The sequence below is a fragment of the Eschrichtius robustus genome, chromosome 3 (genome assembly GCF_028021215.1).
Source record: "Eschrichtius robustus isolate mEscRob2 chromosome 3, mEscRob2.pri, whole genome shotgun sequence".
Lineage (NCBI taxonomy): Eukaryota > Metazoa > Chordata > Mammalia > Artiodactyla > Eschrichtiidae > Eschrichtius > Eschrichtius robustus.
In genome coordinates this window covers 163,265,835-163,287,059 of record NC_090826.1, presented here as the reverse complement: position 1 = coordinate 163,287,059, position 21,225 = coordinate 163,265,835, and the positions used below count along the sequence as shown (strand labels likewise).

At 40.2% G+C, this 21,225-nt stretch overlaps 1 protein-coding gene across 1 annotated transcript in view; it reads right to left on the bottom strand.

Annotated features, from left to right (window-relative positions):
* The window catches only part of KIF26B (kinesin family member 26B), a 479,220-nt gene that overhangs the window by 45,434 nt on the left and 412,561 nt on the right, over positions 1-21,225 (bottom strand). Inside the window, exon 10 of the mRNA XM_068538512.1 lies at positions 12,984-13,143. Coding sequence (XP_068394613.1) covers positions 12,984-13,143 — 160 coding nt within the window. The remainder of the gene's footprint in view (positions 1-12,983; positions 13,144-21,225) is intronic.

Genomic DNA, 21,225 nt, shown 5'->3' with positions numbered 1-21,225 from the left:
AGTGGCTATTCTCCTTTTCCGAAGGAAATCATCAAGCAGGGGCCAAGATGGGTTTCATTATTCCAGCAAGTAATCAAGCAGGGAGGTTTGCTTTTTCAGAATTTGGTTGTCAAGGAGGCCACAGTGGGTAGAGATCTGGGCTGTGAATTTGTCCATTTTCCTAGAGTGGGCGGAGGTTAAATTACGCAGAAGTTGGAAGGGCTTGCAGGCACTTCCTGGACTTTACAAAGGAGAGACTACCATCTCCCTTATTGTGAAAAGTTAATCACAAGAGCTGATGAAGCCCCATCCACACATAGCCTAACTGTCCTTCTTGGCACCAGGGTACAAGGTTTTCTAGATGTAGCTCAAAATTTACATTATTGTCAAAAGATGGGCTGCCATTCCCAAACCTGGGGACATTAATTAGTCACAACGACAGCCTTTCCTTAGGGTTCTAATGCATTCCTGGAACTTCCCTATACTTAGATCCGTAGGGCACCAACTTCAAAGCCATGCAAGAAATGATTATAATAAAGACGTAGTCTGAGTAAGTAAATCTCTTGGATGAACCCTAAGGCATATTTGCTTCTGCCAAATTCTAGACATTTGGAGGGCTGTAGCAGTAAATAAGAATCTATATTCATATCTAGTATTTATTTTGTTATCGTCAGAGAAGGCATATTCACCGATGACTTACTGGAACTTCTCACCTCTTCCTTGAATGTGCTTTATCATGTGGCTTTTAACTGCTTTATTATGCCTTGCATTCTAATTTATGTACTAGTTTCTTCTGTCCAACTCGTCTGTAAGCTTTGTGCATCAGCCCTAATGCTTAGAATAATGCTTTATACATCATAGATGCTTGATGAATTGTCAAAATAACCTAGTAGAGTGAATATAATTTTGCTCTATATCTGATTCAAAAAGTAGGGCTATAGCTTCAGTGCCTCTCCTTCAGTGCCTGTCCAAAACGGCTGACACTACTGCAAAAAGATGCACTTTGTACTAGTTGAGAATGGGGCTCTGATGGCCACAACGCAAGTCTGGGGGCCCGCAGTATCCTCCAGGTAGTGAGGCAGGCCATCAAAGGTTGAAGGCAGATGTCTGACTCATCTCTGCTACTAAGAGGTAGGGTTTAGATCAGGTTAGTTTAATTCAAATTAGTGCAAAAATAATAAGGAACCTGAAGAAAAAGATTTTATCATTATCTTGATGAGCTCATGTGGTAGGAGAGATATGCATATAAACAAATAATTAAAATATAACATCAGTGCCTACAGTGAAATACCTACAGAATGCCATAGGGGATTAGAGGAGGGAAACAACTTTTCTGGAGCAAAGAATTGGGAGGGAGGAAAAGAGATCAGAGAAGGCTTCAAAGAGGAGATAATATTTGAGATAAGCCTTGAAGGAGAGGCAGGAAGGAATGCCAGAATTTTTAATATTAGAAACTTGATTTATGTAATTTACCATATTAAAGAATTAAAGGAGTAAAGCCATGTGGTCGTCTCATCAGATTTAGACATGGGTTAGACAAAAATTCGACAGTTAAGTTTTTCAAATTGCTTAGAAATCCATCAACAGAAGAACAAATACTCTGCGGTATCCTCCCACAATGAAAAACTCATACATCAATGAAAATTAATAAACTATAGCTACACACATCAATATGGATGTCAAAATGAAATATTAATTGAAAAAAGTAAGTTATAGAAGGGCCAGGGAGAGTATGATTCTATGTATGTAAAGTTCAAAAACAGACAAAACTAAACAATATAGTTTTTAGGGATACAAATTTAGGTGGTAAAATTGTAAGTCAAGCAAAAGGATTGTAAACACAAAATTTTTGCAGCACAGTGGTCTCCTCTGGGAAAGGCGGGAGGGCAGCACAATCACAGAAGAGCACACAGGGGCCTTCCGAGGCATTGAAATGTTCTATTTCCTAACCTGGGTGGTGGGCACACAGGTATTTAACTTGTTATTTTATAGATTGGGCAAGTGTGCTTCTACATTTGTATATATGGCACAGTTCACAATTAAAACATGTAAGAGAAATAGGCAGAAACTCACTAAGTAGAGAGGGAGATCCAGGCCAGTCCTGGAATATAGCATGTTCTTGGTAACTATTCATTGAATGAATGAATGAATGAACGGACAAGGCCACTGTAAGCAGAAGAAGTAGCATCTACAAAGCCTGGGAGTGTGAGAGGGCATGGGCGCTTCAGGAGATGGTACAGAGTTTCCATGATCAGAAAGGTGGGCATGGCCCAAATTATAAAGAGCTTCATAGGCCATAAAAGGGTTTGAACCTGTAGCTGACAAGGAGCCATTGACGGATTTAAAGAAGGGGGTGACATCAGAAATGCATTTTAAAAACACATTCTGGCAGCTGTGTGGAGGGTAGATGAAACTAAAGCCTTCTCTGCCTTCACCAGAAAGAATCCTCAGAAGGAAACAGTGGGTATGTCATGTGCCCTTAGGGCCTTCCCTGGACTTTGTTCAAGAAAACTACATACAAATCCTCTCAATACAAACAACAATTGCAACTAGTCCTCAGCGTAGGATTTCATGCTCGGGGATGCAAGGTTCATGGGAGACATAAGGTAAGTGGTCTGAAGGAAAGAGCTCACACAGTAGTTTTAGGACAGACGTATTTAACCCTCAGTAAAATTGGCATGTTGCGGCACAGAACTAGGAAACGCATGCTTATAAACTGTGGGCCCTGACACTACTTCCTTTCATCCAAACCTAGAAACCCCCAACATTTTTACTGATTTTGCTGGTAGGGAGTAGGATAAGAAAGAATGATAAGGAAAAACAAAAATAAGTAGCAATTGTGGTTACTGCCCCAAAGGAATATCGTAAAGTCTCCTAAAGTCTGCTACTCTTCAAAGCAGTAACAAATGTACCATAACCATCTCTGTTTCTTCAGTTCTCTCTTTATTATATCAAAAATAAAATTCAGCTCTATTTTAGTTTAAAAAATTGCTAGGTACATTAGACAATTTGGTACAACTTAACTGCTCCATGAATATAACTATTTGAAAATTGTTCAATTACACATGAAATGAATTATCACCTCATTTGCATGGGCAAAAAAAAATCTATTAATGCTCAATGAAGCCTGAACCAGTTGTGAAACAGGTGAGAATTTGTGGTTGGATACTCTGATTGAAGCTCTATTAATGTTCAAGACAGTTTTTAAATGAATTAAGCCCCAACTCATTTGTATGCTCCATCCCTTCTAATGTCTAATTGTGCCTAAATCAAGCTATCCTTGACTAATCGCGGAGCCCTGTGCATACCCGAGGGCACCTTGGGTTCTACGTGCATTGGCCCCGAACTAACTTAAAGCCCTCCCCCTTTGGCTGTTTTCTCCTGGTAGCAACATGACTTGTGATATGATGATTAGTTATCATTAAAGATAACAATTAGCTATAGATTTGGAGTCTTGCATTTGGTCCAGTAGTTTATCATGATTTGTGTCAGGCAATGTCTACATCATTCTAGGGAATGACAGAACAGCTGTGAAATGGCTCAAGCATTTAAGGATGGACTGTGGGAAACTTCGGAAAACAGAGGAGTGAGAATGGAGAAAGGGTGGGAGTCGATGAGGAGAGCTTCAGAATCACCACCTCTGCCCAGACAGCCTTTTTTTTTTAAGATTTTTTTTTTTTGATGTGGACCATTTTTAAAGTCTTTATTGAATTTGTTACAATATTGCTTCTGTTTTATGTTTTTGGTTTTTTGGCCACAAGGCATGTGGGATCTTAGCTCCCCAACCAGGGATCGAACCTGTACCCCCCGCATCGGAAGGTGAAGTCTTAACCACTGGCCCGCCAGGGAAGTCCCCCCAGACAGCCTTTACTACAGTATTTCTGATCCCCTCAGCCTTGCTTGGGTCCCCCTTTCCACGGTGCGGGTTAAGCACCGGTGTTACGTATTACCAGGTGTGGGACTTGGCTGTTTATGTCTCTATCTCCCCTACACTGTAAATTGTCCAGGAGTGGAGATCATCTATGTTTCTCTGTTATATTTCCAGTGTCTTGTGTATTGTAGGGGTCCAATAAGTATTTTTTAATTAATAGATAATGAATGACTAAATGGATCAAAGAACTTACAGATATTCTACTAGGTATTTCTCAAAGTATTTCCTGTATATGTTTGGTAGCCTCCATCAGACTTGTAACAAAATTAGGTGCTTAAACTCCTCCCTCAGCTGGGTCCTTTGGGCCAAAATTCACCTTGCTGATCAGAATAGCACTGTGCTTCATGAATAATAAACTTTATGTATCACTTGGGATCTCAGGTGTAAGGTAAAATTTGTATCGTCAAGGTCAGCCTTAAAAATCTCTTTGGAAGAAAAACCCTTCTCTCAGGAAATCTAACAGAGTCAGGGTTGGAACACATCACCGTCTCTGGCTGAGCACCAGAAGGACGTGGCTTGTATTCAAAGGCCATATTATATGAAAAATTTGCATCTTTAAACATTTGAATGGCAGTGGTCAGTGGGCCAGACAGATACAACGGGGGGTACAGTTGGGTGCACAACCTGTGGGTGTACAGAGGTACCTCCCTTTGCTCACCCACAACCTCCACCCACTCTCAGGCCTGATGGCCTCACTGAGGGAGGTGGCAGGTGGAGCCCTTCACTTCCTAAGGAACCCGTTACTTCTCTCCTTGTGCAGAGTATTTAGGGTTGCGTTCTCTTAAATTAGATGTCTGTGTCTGGCAGCGACCCTGTACGTTAGGCACACAGACTCTTGTTGAAAAATGCATGAAGCTTCTGTTTCAACAAAACGTAATTAAAATCCACTTGGCCAAAAGCAACATATATGTTTAAAATCAAGAAACAGATAAAAAGATATGATAGTGCCAGATCAGTCTGGGTTATAATGTTTTGAAATATATTAAAACAGTCCTATTTTTGCCTTTGAAGCATGTTTCTTTAAAGGGCTATCGCAGACATTGTCTCAATGGTACCTACCACGTTTCTGAGGTAAAGAAGATGGCTATTCTGATTTAGCTGGTGGAGAATGAAAAGCGCAGGAAGGGCGTCTGAGTGTTTGGAGGTGGGCAGTGGCCCTGGCACGAGGACCCACGCCTCCCTGGTCTCGGCTCAGTGTCACCTCCTGGGCGCGTGTCACAATTCATCTCTTTCGGAAACCACAGATATTTGACTTCACATACTTTTCTGGGAGCCCAGCCTGAAGAAACTTCACAAATTCCAGTTGATAGATTGACTATCTCATCTGCCGATTGTGGAAATGCCCAAAGCTTCTCTCATTAGCCAGGTGTCGGAGGAAGCTCATTATCTCATGCCCCGACAGCCTTGCTGTCAACCTCACCTCTCGCCTCTCCCTTCCTTACCTTTCTTGTGCTCAGCAGAACTTCAAGACCCAGACTGGGTGATGACCTCTCCTATTCTGACAGGAATCTCTCCACTCAGGAATGCTTCAACGCACCTACAGAAGCTGCCACCAAGGGGGAAGAGGGCTGGAAACTGTCTTATCGGGAGGCTGTGCCCATGTGCAGTCTCCAGCGTGGGAGATGGTCACACTTCTCGTGCTGGAGGCCAGGCAGGAGGGCTGTCTGGGGGTCCTGTATCCTAAGAGAGCATCAGAGCATCCTGCAGCTTTTCCCATTAATGGGGTACATGAAATGGCTACATGAACCTTCAGGCTCTTATGTGAGAAAGATGACAGAAATTAAGAAAGAGAAGAAAACTTGTGAAATAGCTGAGACTTGCTGAGATTGTCTGCTGGAGGTGCCCAGAATATGGGATTGGGACTGTTGGGCTCCTCTGATTCAGCCCTGCCAAGTGGCTTAGGTTCTGGAAGGGAGAGTTCTTTCCCGTCCTCATCTTCCGTATTTCACTTTCCTCACTGTCACAAGTATCTGGCAGTCAGTCCAGCTTCACTGTCACAGAAAAGGTGAGGCCAGGAGATGACCCTGAATGGACAGCTGGCCACAGGTGGTCCCACGCCTGGTACTCAACCCTTTCACTTACAACCTACTGCACACATTTAAGCTTTGCAGATACATTAGATCCACTGTCTGGCCTCATTTGTTATTTCAACACATATTGATTGAGCACCACAGCATTCCGGACACTGTGTTAGGAAGTGGTGATATACCAGGAAACAGTGGAGTAGCCCTGTTGCCTACCAGCCGTGTAGACATGGACAAGTCACTTCCTCCTCTTGTCGTAATTTCTCCATCTGTAGTACGAGTACGACCATAGCAGTATCTATGCCATGAGGCTCTCGGCAGAATTGAACACCCAGGAAGCATTCAGAGCAGCTCTGGATGCACAGCAAGGAAACAATGACTACGAACTGTTGTCATTACGCTCGCACCGTGGAGGAGCCCCCACCCAGAGCTCACGCATGCACACACTAACCACCTGGATCGGAGCTGGAAACCCAGGAAACAAGTAACGGAAACGATTTTTTCCTTCTCCCTATGACCCAGCAAGTCCATAAATTAGGAATCTCTAACCCCTTGGAAAGAAGGAGAACAAAGTTCCCATCCTTGTTTCTGCCCTTTTATTTACTTCTTCTCACAGGAGGAAAAAGGTCTGACTGGTGGCGCTGGTAAACATGGCCATGGGCACGTACAGCCCAATGCTGTCTGTCTGTCTGTCCCCCTGTAGGTCACACACATCCCTCCTCTTGAGCCATGTGGCTGTATGGGTACGGGATTGCTCTGCTGATCCGATTCTGCGCATTCTTGAGTCCTGGGGTCTATGCTTGTGGGGGGATAGGAGGAGACCTCCTTCCACTCTGTTGGGATTCAGCAGATGGAGAATTTTAATTCCCAGCCATACTCTTGTATCTATTTGCCAACTGGTTCGTAATCTGGAGAGAAAAGAGTCTGATTAGGACTCTCAGAAATTGAACATAAAGGAAGAAAACCTCTTGAAAAGCCAAAAGGGAAATGAAGAAACCTCCTGATTTCTGCTCAGTCCTAAAACCAGAAGCTCGTTTTCCAAGAGGGACTAGCCGTGGTAGACAAAGAAAAATATATGCCATGGCTTTGCTGCCAAGGATCGTGACTGAGTTGGGGGCCTAACAATCTGCTCTGTGAGGGGGCACAAAGGGGTCCTCCTGGGAACAAAAAGGATGATGAGCACAGTTTATGTGTCAAACCAGTGGTGGAAGGACCAACGCTTGAACCCAGGGCTTGTGATCCCAGCCGATTCCCGGACAGCCTCATTTCCCCCTGAGTGACCTGCATGCTTCTGTGATAAACCTGGCAGAGTTCTTTTACTGGTAGTTGATGCCTCAACTCTTAAGAAAATAATATCAATCTCTGAAAATTTTCATAATTATATGTGAAGATACCACCAGCCAGGGAAGCAAATAGAGGTAGGAGGGAAGGATGAAAGGAAAGAGATGCTAAAATCTCATACAAAAGATACTTACGTCCCGGTGATTTTCTGAACTTACTTTCTCTGCATCCTAACAGTCATTAAAATGTATAAAAATGGATATTTTTGAAGCAGCAACACTAAGAATTATCATTGCTGCAGTTGCTTGGCAACCTGAGACTTTGGTTATTTTATTTCTAAATAGGGAATGCTATAAAGTGGTATCTGGAGTTTGCGCAAATAGTTCTAAATTGATGTTCTCCCTGTAAATCAGGAGGAGATAATACAGCATTAATGTACATTTAAAGGTTGCTAAATATGCATATGTATGTGTCTCATATCACACACACACACACACGAAGATTCTTACACAGAGCTTCTCTCCATTACATGCTATCTTAAGTAAATCTGGAGAATTGATATTCCTTTGCATTTTTCCTGGAAAATATCTATTTAATTTCATTTTGTGAATAATATGCATTTGAGTCACGAGGAACAAACCTTTTGTCTCCTATGTGAGTCAGGGCAACTATTATTGTAGCTCATATTGGTCATGAGCTCCTTTCTTTAGCTTCCCAGACACTGAGTGAGTTTCCAGTTCTGAGAAAGCAGAGACAAACCCAGTATCTAAATGGCTACTGGGGGAAAATATTTCTCAAAGCAAGGCATGGGAATGTCCACATTCTTCAGAGATGCAAGTCCTGTAAAGGCCTTATGAAATCTTAGGCCTGCAGTTTCCAGCATGGATGAGAAGAGGTGTTAACATTTTGAAAAAGTTGCCTCTATTTACAAACTCTCATTTCTCCACAAGTCACCAACTTGAATTTGAGTCTCTAGTGATGCTTGCTGGTTTGAATGAAATGCTGTGCTCTGATGCTGCTTTTCTCTTACACGTGACCTTAGTTCCCGACTCCTCACTAGGGCCTTAGGAGGAAAAGTGCTCCCGTTCCAGACCCTGATGATAGGCATCTTTATCACTTTTGTAGAACAACCGCTTCTAAAGTGGCCCCTGCAGTGGTGTTTGCTTGCAGACTGAAGCTCATGACAACAAACTGCCTCAGGCTCCACCTGCTTCTCCAGAGAGAAGAAGGGCACGAGGAAGTCAGCTGCCTGAGCCCCAGAGTATGTCAGTGACAGATTCCAAAACACAAGGATTTGGTCTTGGGCTGAACCACAGACCAAAACCATAAAAGAAAGGCATCGAGCACCAATTCGATCATGGGATTGTTCATGCAGAACCATGCTTCAAGCTACTTGGGAATAGCATCTCAGACAGACACAACACGAGGGGGTCACAGAATGACTTTCCATGACCTCTTGTTCAATGGAAGCCAGGACGTTATAACATATCTGTTGTTTAGAAACAGAGGACAGCATCTTGTTGGCAAATAATCAAGTAGGCAATTTGACCTATTAAAGTAATTATTTATCCAAATGGAATAACAGTTACAAATGAAGGAAAAATGTTTCAGGCTTAGAGTAAGTGTGAAGGGTATGCTTCGCCTTACTAGACATCTAAAAGGGACGAAAAATTCTATTTCCAGAAAACTGGGTGGTCATTAGAATTTCCAAGTCTCTGGAAAGACTGTAGTCCTGCAGATCAGCTGGGACATAACAGCACTTTAGCCAAAGCTAAGTGCACACTGCCAGATTCTTGTGGTGGCCCTTCTGGGCACCAATTCTAGTGGTGTGTGCCTGCAACACTTGTTTTTGGCATGGGAATTCATTTCGACATCTCTGCCTAATTTTTCTCAACTATCGAAGGGAAGGTTCCTACAACCTTAGTGCCCAAGAAGTGGTGAGGAATAGCAAATGGCTGAGTGACAGAAGGAAATTGGCAAATGCACTGTCAAAATGCTTAGGACTATGACAGCTTCCCCTAGACAAGAGGTTCCCCAAAGTTAGGGAGTTTTGTGCAGCCTGTCAGTGCAGAACTGACTAGGGGGTTGGAGCCCTTGGTGGTCTCCCTGCTGTCCCTGAATGCTTTTCTGAATGGTGTCACCATTTGGGATTGATTTATGGCACTTGGATTGGTCGGCGAGCCTGTGCTATGTCGTGGCTGAGGCTGGGAACCTGTTCTGCACTTGCATCTGTCATATCTAAAGGCAATATCATTTGCAAAGTCAAAACCATTGAGGGCGCACCTAGGGTGCCCGTGGGAGCACCTGGGATGGGTAATGAATACAAACTCGCTTTCAGCCTTGCTCACATGACAGAGTCTGGCACAACGATGAAGAGAAACAAGGACAGGCTATATCCCCTCTGTGCACATTCCAGTTAATTTCCCAGAAGCAAACACAAATGATGGAGGTTCCAAGCACAGAAGTGTCCAGGGTGACAAACGGAGTGGGTTTTTGTGTTTTGGAAGGGTGGGGGAAGGTAGCAAACGTGGAGTTTGGTTTTCCGTTTTTTCCTGTAAGTGAACAGGAATAAGAGGAAACTGCAAGGGCAGAAAACCTTCCCTGTCTTAGGAACCTACTGCAAAGACAAGGTTTAACATGGGAAAGGTGTTTAGTACGCTAACAAATGCCATGTGATGTGGCTTTGGAGAGCTGACTGAACTGATGAAAGAAATCTGGGCCATCCTGCTGTGCTGAAGACCTCATGCTGTGCAGAGCAAAGGCAGCTAATATATTACAGAGCTTGATGAGGTTGGGGGGAGTGGATTGGCAACGAACTGCCAAGGTCTCTGAGGCTGTGAAAAGTGATGCGGTTCTGTATGTGGAACCTAGAAAAATGGTACAGATGAACTGATTTGCAGGGCAGAAGTTGAGACACAGATGTAGAGAACAAACGTATGGACACCAAGGGGGGAAAACCGCGGTGGGGTGGGGATGGTGGTGTGCTGAATTGGGCGATTGGGATTGACATGTATACACTGATGTGTATAAAATTGATGACTGATAAAAACTAAAAATAAAAAAAAAGTGATGCGGTTTGATCCTGCCACCAGCTGGCTGGGTGATTTGAGTTAATCTTTGCCTTATCTTCCTGTACCTTGAAAGAAGATAGTTTCTTCTTTCAAGAATCAAGATAGTTGATTAATCACTTTGCAAATGTATTTGCAGAACCAAATATTGAATATATGCTGTGGCTGAGAATCTGAAACAATATTACAGCAAGGGTCTTTGAAAGTTTACACACAATGATGGGCATTAAGGACTGAGGGCTGATAGAACTGGCTGTACAAGTGCACTGCCAACAAATGTTTTGGGGAGGACAGAGCTGGCCGGATGGCCAGGCCACCATGTTTCGTGGCATCAAGCAGTGGGCAACTCTGCAAGATCCCTAGAAGGATCCTGATGGTGGGGGACAACGCTATGCCTGTGTCTTACATAGACACCACATTTATGTTAAGTCTGTGCCGACGTCAGACATAGAAACGCTTTGATCATCACTCCCTCGGAGCCAGAAGGGAAGGAAGGGAACTGAAGCAGACAGATGTCTGCAGAGAATGGTGAGTGGAGTTTTCACACTTTGTCAGCCCTCCCAAGTGGGCAGGTAGCTGGTCGTTGTGCCTAGCTGATGTTAGATATGTTTAATTTAACAAGAGACCTTGAACTACTAATAAAATCAATTCTTAATGTTTCCCTTTAGGTTTATAATAAAACCCAACTGGAACCGAAAGGAAGTTACTTTATCTAAAGTAAAAGTAATTTCATATGCTTGCATTCATCCATCCCTCCCACCATCAATTCAACAAATACTTATTGAAATCATAAAAGCATGTCACTTTACAGAAACAATGTGAGAGATATATAAGTAAAATACATAATCAGTGACCTCATAAGGTGGTATTTTGAATTCTGTCTACGCCATGATCTATTAAGTTATTACATTAATAGACATGGTTCCCTTTTTATGGACAGGGAAACCAATGAGGGCTGATAACGCTTTCCTTTCTAAGATCTCCAACCTTGACAGTATCTCTGCAGACCTTTTTTTTTTCCCCTCCCTCTCTTCTCTCTTTCCTTTCCTTTCTTTCTTTTCTTTCTTCCTTCCATCCTTCCTTTCCTTCCTTCCTTCCTTTCTTTCTTTCTTTTCTTCCCTCCTTCCCTCCCTCTCTCTCTTTCCTTTCTTTCTTTCCTTCTTTCTTCCTTCCTTCCTTCCTTTCTTTCCGCTTTCTTCTTTTCCTCCCTCCCTCCCTTCCTTCCTTCCTCTCTTTCTCTCTTTCCTTGTAATCACAAGTTGACTTTATTCAACTGCAGAAATGATACTGAATGAAACTATATAAACCTTCTACTTGAATTTTTTCTCAGAGAAAAGAATCCTCACAAGGGGTAGAAAAGCCATTTCTGGGTTTATCCTAGGATTCCAAATTTCAAGAATTGAGACAGACAGGACTATAATCTCTATTTAAGCTCCTAAAGTAGTATAGTAATGGACTTCCTGGTGGAGAATAAAGTCACAGTGTTGGCATCAACTTAGGGCAGAGGGGAAGGAGAACTCGAGGACTCGTCCTGAACCTCAGCTATTGTAGAACAAACTGCCCGACTTACCTTTTCCGTCCTACACAACAGTAATTTATATTTTGTAGGATCCTACAGATTAAACAAAAATGATTCTATGTATTGTATATTTGCTTAATCCTCAAGGCAACTCTGTAAGGTAGGTGTTATTTCCATTTAAATAGGTGGGGATAGGCTCAACCACATTATCATTATTGGTTATTGACTACAGTGTTACACATTTTACAAAAAACTTTCATACGCATATCACTCTGAGCCTTTTATCCTTGTGATATAGATAAGATATATAGCTATAACCCTCAGTTTATGAGATGTGAAGGAAGGTTCAGATAGCTAGTGGAAGGTGCAGCTGGACATTGGCAGGGCCTGAAAATACAGGAGAGTACCCATCATCCCATCATCACACTGTCCAATGACAAAGATGAGTTGGGGTGATGGTGGTGAGGGGTGGCTCCAGGGCTGGGTCATTCATGAGCACAGATGATATGGCAAGTCTTTGGCTATTCCAGACATAGGAGAAGTTCTAATTTCATCTTCTTGGAGCAGCAACAGAAAGAGGAAAAGAATCTTGGAAGTGAAATAAACATCTGCATAGGATGGTGGGTGGTAATTCCCCAAGCTTTTTAAATTCTCCTAAATAGGACTACCAGATAAAATACAGAATGCCCATATAGCTCATGCAATACTGGGGGGATGCTTATACTAAAAAATATTTGTTGTTTATCTGAAATTCAAATTTAACTGTGTATCCCATATTTTTATTGGTTAAATATGGCAGCCCTATTCCTAAGGGAAGGGTAATTCAATCTTATGTCCCTTGCTCTCATCACTATAAAACATCTGTACAATGGTGACAATAATCTACCAACGGCAATTGTGATTGGAGACCTCAACTGAGATAACTTCTTATTATTTCTGACTTGAGCAGCCTAATGTTAGCATTGGGGTAAATTTAAGTATTTCCATAGCTTTTGAATTTGGAAGATCATGCATTACACAATTGTTAGTGAAGTCTGGTTTCTGGCACTGAACTAACAATGTGGTCCATAGTGTACCTCTGTAGTACAACTCTCCCCAGATGTCACTGGACAGAGAATCCCACACACAGCCCTCGCACCATGCTTTCCTCATCCCATTCTTTGAGTAGAAGAGTCACTTACTTGTATGGGATGTGTTTGCTGCCATTGACGAGAGCCAGGATGACATTGCCCAGAGCAGACAGTGAGAGGCACAGCCCTGAGCCTCCTTCCCGATTTTTGCTAAGAGCTTTCACACAGCTGCCAAGATCAATGAGGTGCAGGCGGCTGCGGCCTCCAGACACTGTCACAGGAGAGAAGACAAGAGAAGAAAGAAGTGGTTAAGTTCTGGCAAACACTCCTCTGTCCTTCATATAGCTCCTTGGGAAATCTGATGGGAAAAAAGAGGAAATAAGAGGTTGAAGTTAATGGCCTAGTAGGAAACCCCTACAAAATCATGCAGGGGTAACAAATAGCATGGTCCTCTTCAATTCTGTCCACCACACATCACTGATCTTCTAAAACCTACTGATATTCCTACTATAAATAAGTGAATAATTCATGTAGGCTGAATTAGACGAAATTTCACAGAGAAGGTAAATGTCTACATTTACCTTCATCTTCTTTGTGTAGCAGAATTCTGAAATTGATCATATTAAAACATAAATAGCCCATAAGTGATTATCTGCTTTGGTTGACTGTCATAGAGACCGTGACCTAAAGCTCAGCCAGGAATCGGGTTGATAACCCAAAGTAAAACCAGGAAGAATTAACAACCAGGTGCAGAGTCAGGGAAGACCCAAGTATTTGCTGAGTATCTGCCAAGTGCCAGGTGCTGCACAAACATCAGTCTCATTCAGTCCCCCTAGAAAACCACAAACTTGCTCATGAGAACTTCCACTTCTGGCCTAGATAAAGTCACACGGACCAGATTTTTCCTCTTACCTGAAACAACCAAAAACTGAACAAAACGTGTAAAACAACCGTTTGCAAGACACTAGACATCAAACAGCAAAAGACAGTGATCCTGGAGAGGTGGGAAGTAAGGGAGGTGAGCACTAGCCATTTCCCAGCTTACTGCACTGAGAGAGTTTTCGGGCCATGGCTCAGAGAGAGGGAACTCAGGTGGAGCCTGGCAGACTCTCTGAACTGAGGAGCTAGAGCTGAGAGTCCAGGGAGGCCAAGGTAGCAACATTTCCAGGACAGAGTGCTGGAGAGGAGAGAACTCTGGAGATTTGTAGTAGGTCTCCTCAAGTATTCAACCTAGTACTGATCAGCACAGAGTGATGAAACTACCCATGGCTGGGGAACTAACCACTGGAAAAGATTAGAAGTAATAGTGCACAGGACTCACACAAGGTCAGGAATAGTGCTTGTTCCCAACAGCCAGACTAGAAAACCTCAAGATTCACAGGGCAGTGGGTAGGGTACCCGCAAGGGTCTGGCTTCACTAGTCAGGAACACTTAGCCCTAGACTGAGAACTGACTGGTTTCCACCTTAACAAATCTTAAAAGTAAGGCCATAAAGGATCAAACTGTTTCTAAACAACTGCAACCCCAAACAAAGCTTAAAAACATTAAAAAAAATATAGAAATGTCCAGCACCCAATCAAAAATAACCAATCAAAAAGAAGCAAGAAAATGAGACCTATAATGAAGAGATCATTGAAACCAAACCAGAATTGACATAGATATTAGAATCAACAGAGAAGGACATTAAAACAGTTATGATGGCATTTCAAACATTAAAAAAGTTAAATAGGGACATGGAATGTATTAAAAAGATACAAATTGAATCTTTAGAGATAAAAACTACATTGTGTGAGATGAAAAATACACTGGTTGGGATTAACAGCATATTAGACACTGCAAAAGGAAAGATTGGTGAATTTGACAATATAGCAATGAAGACAATCCAAGATGAAGTACAGAGAGAAAATTTTAAAACAAACAACCAAAAACCGATTAAAAAAAACAGCTATAGGACTACTTCAAGTGTCTTAATATGTGTGCAATTGAAGTCCCTGAAGGGAAATACACAGAGGGTGGTGCAGATAAAATATTTAAAGAAATAGTGGTCAATACTTTCCCAAATTTAATGAAAACTATAAACCCACAGATCCAAGAAGCTCAATGATCCCCTAGCACAAGAAACATGAAGAAAACTACACTAAAGCACATAATAATCAAATGGGTTAAAACTAGTGATGATGAAAAAAATCTTGAAAATAGCCAGAGGAAAAAAATTATGTTACATGTAAAGGAACAAAGAGAAGATGATGGCAGATTTCTTGGAAATAATACAAGTGAGAAGACAATGGAGCAACATTTTTAAAGTACTGAAAACTGCCAACCTAGAGTTATACACCCAACCAGAATATCATTCTCAGATAAAAGGGAAATAAAGACTTTTTCAGACTTAAAAAAGCTGAAAGAATTCATCACAAAGGATATACACAAAAGAATGAAGAGCTTTGGAAATGACAACTATGTGAATAAATATATGCTATCCTCCTCTTATTTAAATCTCCTTAAAAGCTAATTGACTGTTAAAGTAAAAATAACAACAATGTAACATGTGGGCTATAACATATGCAAAATTAAAATGTTTGACAACAATAGCACAAAGGTTAGGAGTGGAGAAATGAAAGTACTCTCTTGTAAGGTTCTTATTCTAGACATGAAGTGGTATAATACCACTTAAAAGTAGACTGTGATAACTTAAAGATGTATACAATAAATCCTACAGCAATCACTAAATAATAGAGTTACAACTAAAAAGCCAACAAAGGATATAAAGTAGAATCATTTACAGTGTTCAATAAATTCAAAAGAAAGCAAATAAAATAAAAAGGAGAACAAAGAACAGATGGGTTGAATAGAAAACATACAGAAAAATAATGCTTTGGAACACACCAAATGAAGAATCCCATTAAATGTAAGTTGTCTGAATACCCTTATTAGAAAGTAGATATTGTCAGATTTGATAAAAAAGCAAGACTCTACTATACGCTACCTATGAGAAGTGCACTTCAAATATAAAGAAACAATAGGTTGAAAATGTAAGTATGGAAAAGGCTATATACCATGCAAACAGTAGCCATAAGAAAGCTGGTGGCGGCTATATCAATATCAAACAAAAGAGACTTAGGACAAAAAATATTACTAGAGGGAAAGAGAGACATTTAATAATGATAAAAGGCACAATTCATCAAGAGGTCATAACAATAAACGTGTTTATGTATCTAATAACAGAAGTTCAAATACATGAAGTAAAATCTGATAGAATTGCAAGAATAAACAGGCAAGTCCAGAATTATAGTTGGAGATTTCAAATACCCCTTTCTCAATAATTGATATAATAAGTAGACAGAAAACCAGTAAGGATATAGAAGATTTGAACAACTATCAACCAATTCGTTCTACTTGACATTTGTATAACACTCAACCCAACAACAGCAGAATACACATTCTTTTGAATTGCACACAGAACATTTAACAGGATAGATCATATTCTGGTACATAAAACAAGTCTAAATAAATTTTAAAGGATTCACATCATTCATACTATGTTTTCTGACACACTAGAGCTAAATTAGAAGTCAATCCAGAAAGATATCTGGAAAATCCTTAAATATTTTGAAACTCAACAGCACAGCTCCAAGTAACTTAGGGTCAAAAAAGAAACCAAAATGCAAATTAGAAAGTGTTTTTAAGTGAATGAAAATGAAAACACAACATATCCAAATTAGTAAGATGCCTTTAAAGAAGTACTTAGGAGGGAATTTATACCATTAAATGCCTATATCAGAAAACAACAGAGGTCTCAAATCAATTACCTCAGCTTCCACTTTAGTAAATTAGAAAAAGATGAGCAAATTACAGACTAAATAGCAGAAAGGAAATAATTAATATAAAAGCAGAAATCAATGATATAAAAAATTAAAAAACCAATAGGGAAAACCAATGACATCCAAAGCTGGTTCTTCAAGATCAATAAAATTGATAAATCTCTAGCATGACTGATCAGCAAAGAAAGAGAGAAGACACAAATCACCAATGTCAAGAACGAAAGAGGTGGCCTCACTACAGTTTCTACAAATATAAAAAGCACAATAAAGAAACATTACACCAGTAAATTAGACAACTTGGAAGAATGAACAAATTTCTTGAAAGATATAAAGTACCAAAGCTCATTCAAGAAGTAATAGATAATGTGAATAGCCCTACATCCATTAAAGAGATAGAATCTGTAGTTAACAACTTTTCCACAGGGAAAGCAGTGCATTTAACTGCACTGGTGAATTCTATCACACATTCAAGGAAGAAATAATATCAATTCTACACAAATTCTTCCTGAACATTAAATAGGAGAGACAACTTCCCAATTAATTCTATGAGGCCAGGATTACCCTGATACCAAAAACAGACAAAGATATTACAAGAAAAAAAGTTGAAGACCAATATCCCTCATGAACAATGATGCAAAATTTCTAAACAAAATATTAGTGAACCATACTATAAAATTGTATCTAGGAACATATTAAAAGCATTTTATACCATGAGTAAGTGGGATTAATCCGAGGAATGCAAGGTTGGTTAACGAAAAAATTGATCTATCAATCATTATAATTTACCATATTAACAAACCAAAAAGAAAAATGATTCTCTCAGTAGATGCAGACAAAGCATTTAACAAACTCCAGCATCCATTACTGATAAAAATGCTCAGCAAAATATAAATCGAAGGTTATATCCTCAGTTTGATAAAAAGTGTCTAGGAAAAACCTACAGCTAATGGCATTCTTAATGGTAGAAAACTAAATGCCTTCCAAGATCAGGAACAAGACAAGGATGTTCACTCTGACCATTTCAATTCAACATTGTACTGGAGGTTCTAGCCAGTTCAATAGGCAAGGAAAAGAAATAAAATGTATCCAGATTGGAAAGAAATAAGTCAAACTGTCTTAATTGGCAGATTACATGATTATCTATGTAGAAAATCTAATGGAATCCACAAAAAAGCAACTAGAACTAATAATTGAGTTTAGCAAGGTTGCAGGATACTAGATTAACAGACAGAGATCAACTGTATTTCTAAATACAACTTCTAAATACAATTTCTAAATACAATTTCCAGTAACAAACAACTGGAAATTGAAATTTTAAAATATCTTTTACAATAACATCAAAAATATTAAATACTTAAGGATAAATCTGACAAAAGATACATATACTGAAAACTACAAAACCCACCTGAGAAAAATTAATAAAGACCTGAAAAAATAGAGAGATAAACTGTGTTCATAGGTTGGAAGACAATATTAAGATGTTAATTCTCTCCAAAGTGATCTATAGATTCAATGAAATCCCAATGAATAATCCCAGCAGGCTTTTTTGGTAGAAAGTGATTCTACAAAATCAATTCAGAAGCTGACTCTAAACTTTATATGCAAATGCACAGGAGCTAGAATAGCCAAAACAACTTTATAAACTAAGCACCAAGTTGGAAGGCTAACAGTATCTTTTCTTTTTTTAACATCTTTATTGGAGTATAATTGCTTTACAATGTTCTGTTAGTTTCTGCTGTATAACAAAGTGAATCAGCTATATGTATACATATATACCCATATCCCCTCCCTCTTGCGTCTCCCTCCCACCCTCCCTATGCCACCCCTCTAGGTGGTCACAAAGCACCGAGCAGACTTCCCCGTGCAATGCAGCTGCTTCCCACTAGCTATCTATTTTACATTTGGTAGTGTCAATGCTACTCTCTCACTTCATCCCAGATTACCCTTCCCCCTCCCTGTGTCCTCAAGTCCATTCTTTACGTCTGTGTCTTTATTCCTGTCCTGCCCCTAGGTTCATCAGAACCATTTTTTTTTTTTTTAGATTCCATATATATGTGTTAGCATATGGTATTTGTTTTTCTCTTTCTGACTTACTTCACTCTGTATGACAGACTCTAGGTCCATCCACCTCACTACAAATAACTCAGTTTCGTTTCTTTTTATGGCTAATATTCCATTGTATATATGTGTCACATCTTCTTTACCCATTTATCTGTTGATGGACTCTCAGGTTGCTTTCATGTCCTGGTTATTGTAAATAGTGCTGCAACGAACACTGTGGTACATGACTCTTTTTGAATTATGGTTTTCTCATACTGTTATGGCTAACAGTATTTTAAGACTTACTATAAAGCCACCATAATCAAGACAGTGTGGTATTGGTGTAAAGATTAAAAAAATAGATCGATGGAGTAGAATAGAGAGTCCAGAAATAAACCCGCATAAATACAGACAATTTTTGACAAAGTTGAGAAAGTAATTTAGTATAGATAGGATAGTTTCTACAACAAATGGTATATCCATATAAAAAAATTTAATGCATAAAAATATATACAAATTAACTAAAAATGGATCAAAGACCTAAATGTAAAATATAGAATTATAAAACTTCAAGAAGAAAGCATAATATGACACATTTTTGATCTTGGGTTAGGCACACATTTCTTAGATATGATACTAAAAACATGATTCATAAAAGACACATAGATAAATTGAACTTCATTAACCTTGAATATTCATAGTTTTCAAAATGCACTGTTAAGAGAGTAAAAAGATAAGCCACAGACTGGGAGAAAGTATTTGCAAATCATATATCTGATAAAGGACTTATAACCAGAGTATATAAAGAACTCTCAAAACTTAACTATAAGACAAAAAACAATTTTAAAAAGGGCAAAAGACACCTCACCAAAGATGTATGGATGTCAAATGAGGACTTGAAAAGGTGCTAAACATCACTGGTCATTAATGAAATGCAAATTAAAACCACAGTGAGATACGACTTCATATCTATTATATAAAAGGCTAAAATTGAAAAGACTGACCATACTAAGTGTTGGTGAGGATGTGGAGGAACTGGAATGCTCACGTACTGCTAGTGGGAATATAAAATGGTGTAGTCATCTTGGGGAACAGTTTGGCAGTTTCTTAAAAAGTTATAAATTCATCTATGGTCCAACTATTCCAGTTCGTCTAGGTATTCACCCCAAAGAAAAGGAAATATATGTCCATATAAAGATTTGTACATGAATGTGTATGGTACTTTTATTTGTAATACCCAAATTGGAAATAAAACAAACGTCCATCAGCACATGAATAGACAGGCAAACTGTGGTCATCCAGACGATGGATTACTACTTAGAAATATAAATAAATGAACTATTGATACATGCAACAAAGTAAATCTCAAAATAATTATGCTAAGTGAAAGAAGCTACTCAAAATAGTACAGACTGTGTGATAGAATTCCATTTATATAAAATTCTAGGAAATGCAAACTAATGTATGGGAACTGAAGCTGAGTTCAGTGGTGGTTACCTGGGTATGGGGAGGGGGAAGGAAAAGGAGTTAGAGGGAGTGATTTCAAAAGGTCCCAAAGGAACTTTTGGGGGTGATGAATATGTTCAACATCTTGATTGCATGGGTATATACATATGACAAAACTTATCAAATTATATACTTTAAGTATGTGTGGATTATTGTATCTACAGTATATCTCATTAAAGCTATTAAAAAAAAAAAAAAAAGGAAACGTGCCCAAGATCATGCTGTCACTGGTAGAGCTAGGATTCAAACCTCTAAGACATGTGCTCTTCATCCTACACCATGTGGCCTCAGCCAGTTCTGGGGAGAGCAGGAGCTACAAGATGCCTTTTTGTCCCAGGCCCCACTGGCCCAGGGGAGTGTGGCCCTCAGCACATCACCCGAGCTCCTGGATCATCTCCCTTTCCTGCCCCCACTCCCCAGGCAGCAGCAGACTCCTACTTCTCAGGCCTCTGGATTCCTACCTTTCCAGGGTGACCCAGCCCACACCATCAGAACTGGCCCACCTCCTGTTGCTCTAGGACAGCCACTATTCCCTCTGCATGGAAGGAAAACAGCCAAGGTAGAAGTGGTGACTTCACATAGCTGTTGTAGAAGCCAGGTCACCTGGGACAAGGTGGAAAAGGGGTTGGCTGAGAAGGCTGATGCAGGGGGTGGGATGAGGGTGCGTCTGGGCTCTGGTGGGTGTGCAAGGAGCATGCGGGCAGTGTCTGGAAGCTCATACATCTGCAGGCGGAGTCCACAGGACAGTGCTGATGCAGGAGAGCAAGGAAAATATCTGGGAAACACTGTCCTGACCCCAACCTTGTCTCTGCCCATCCCACCCTCAACTTCCACATCTAGTACTGAGAAAAACAGTGATGAAGGTTTACAGAAAGCACAACATTTCATTGTAGGCCCTCCAGTGACCCTGGTACACCTGTGGGGAAGAACTTTCCACATTAAGGATGTTATATTTTGTTTACCTCCAACTATTCCTCAATAAAAATCCT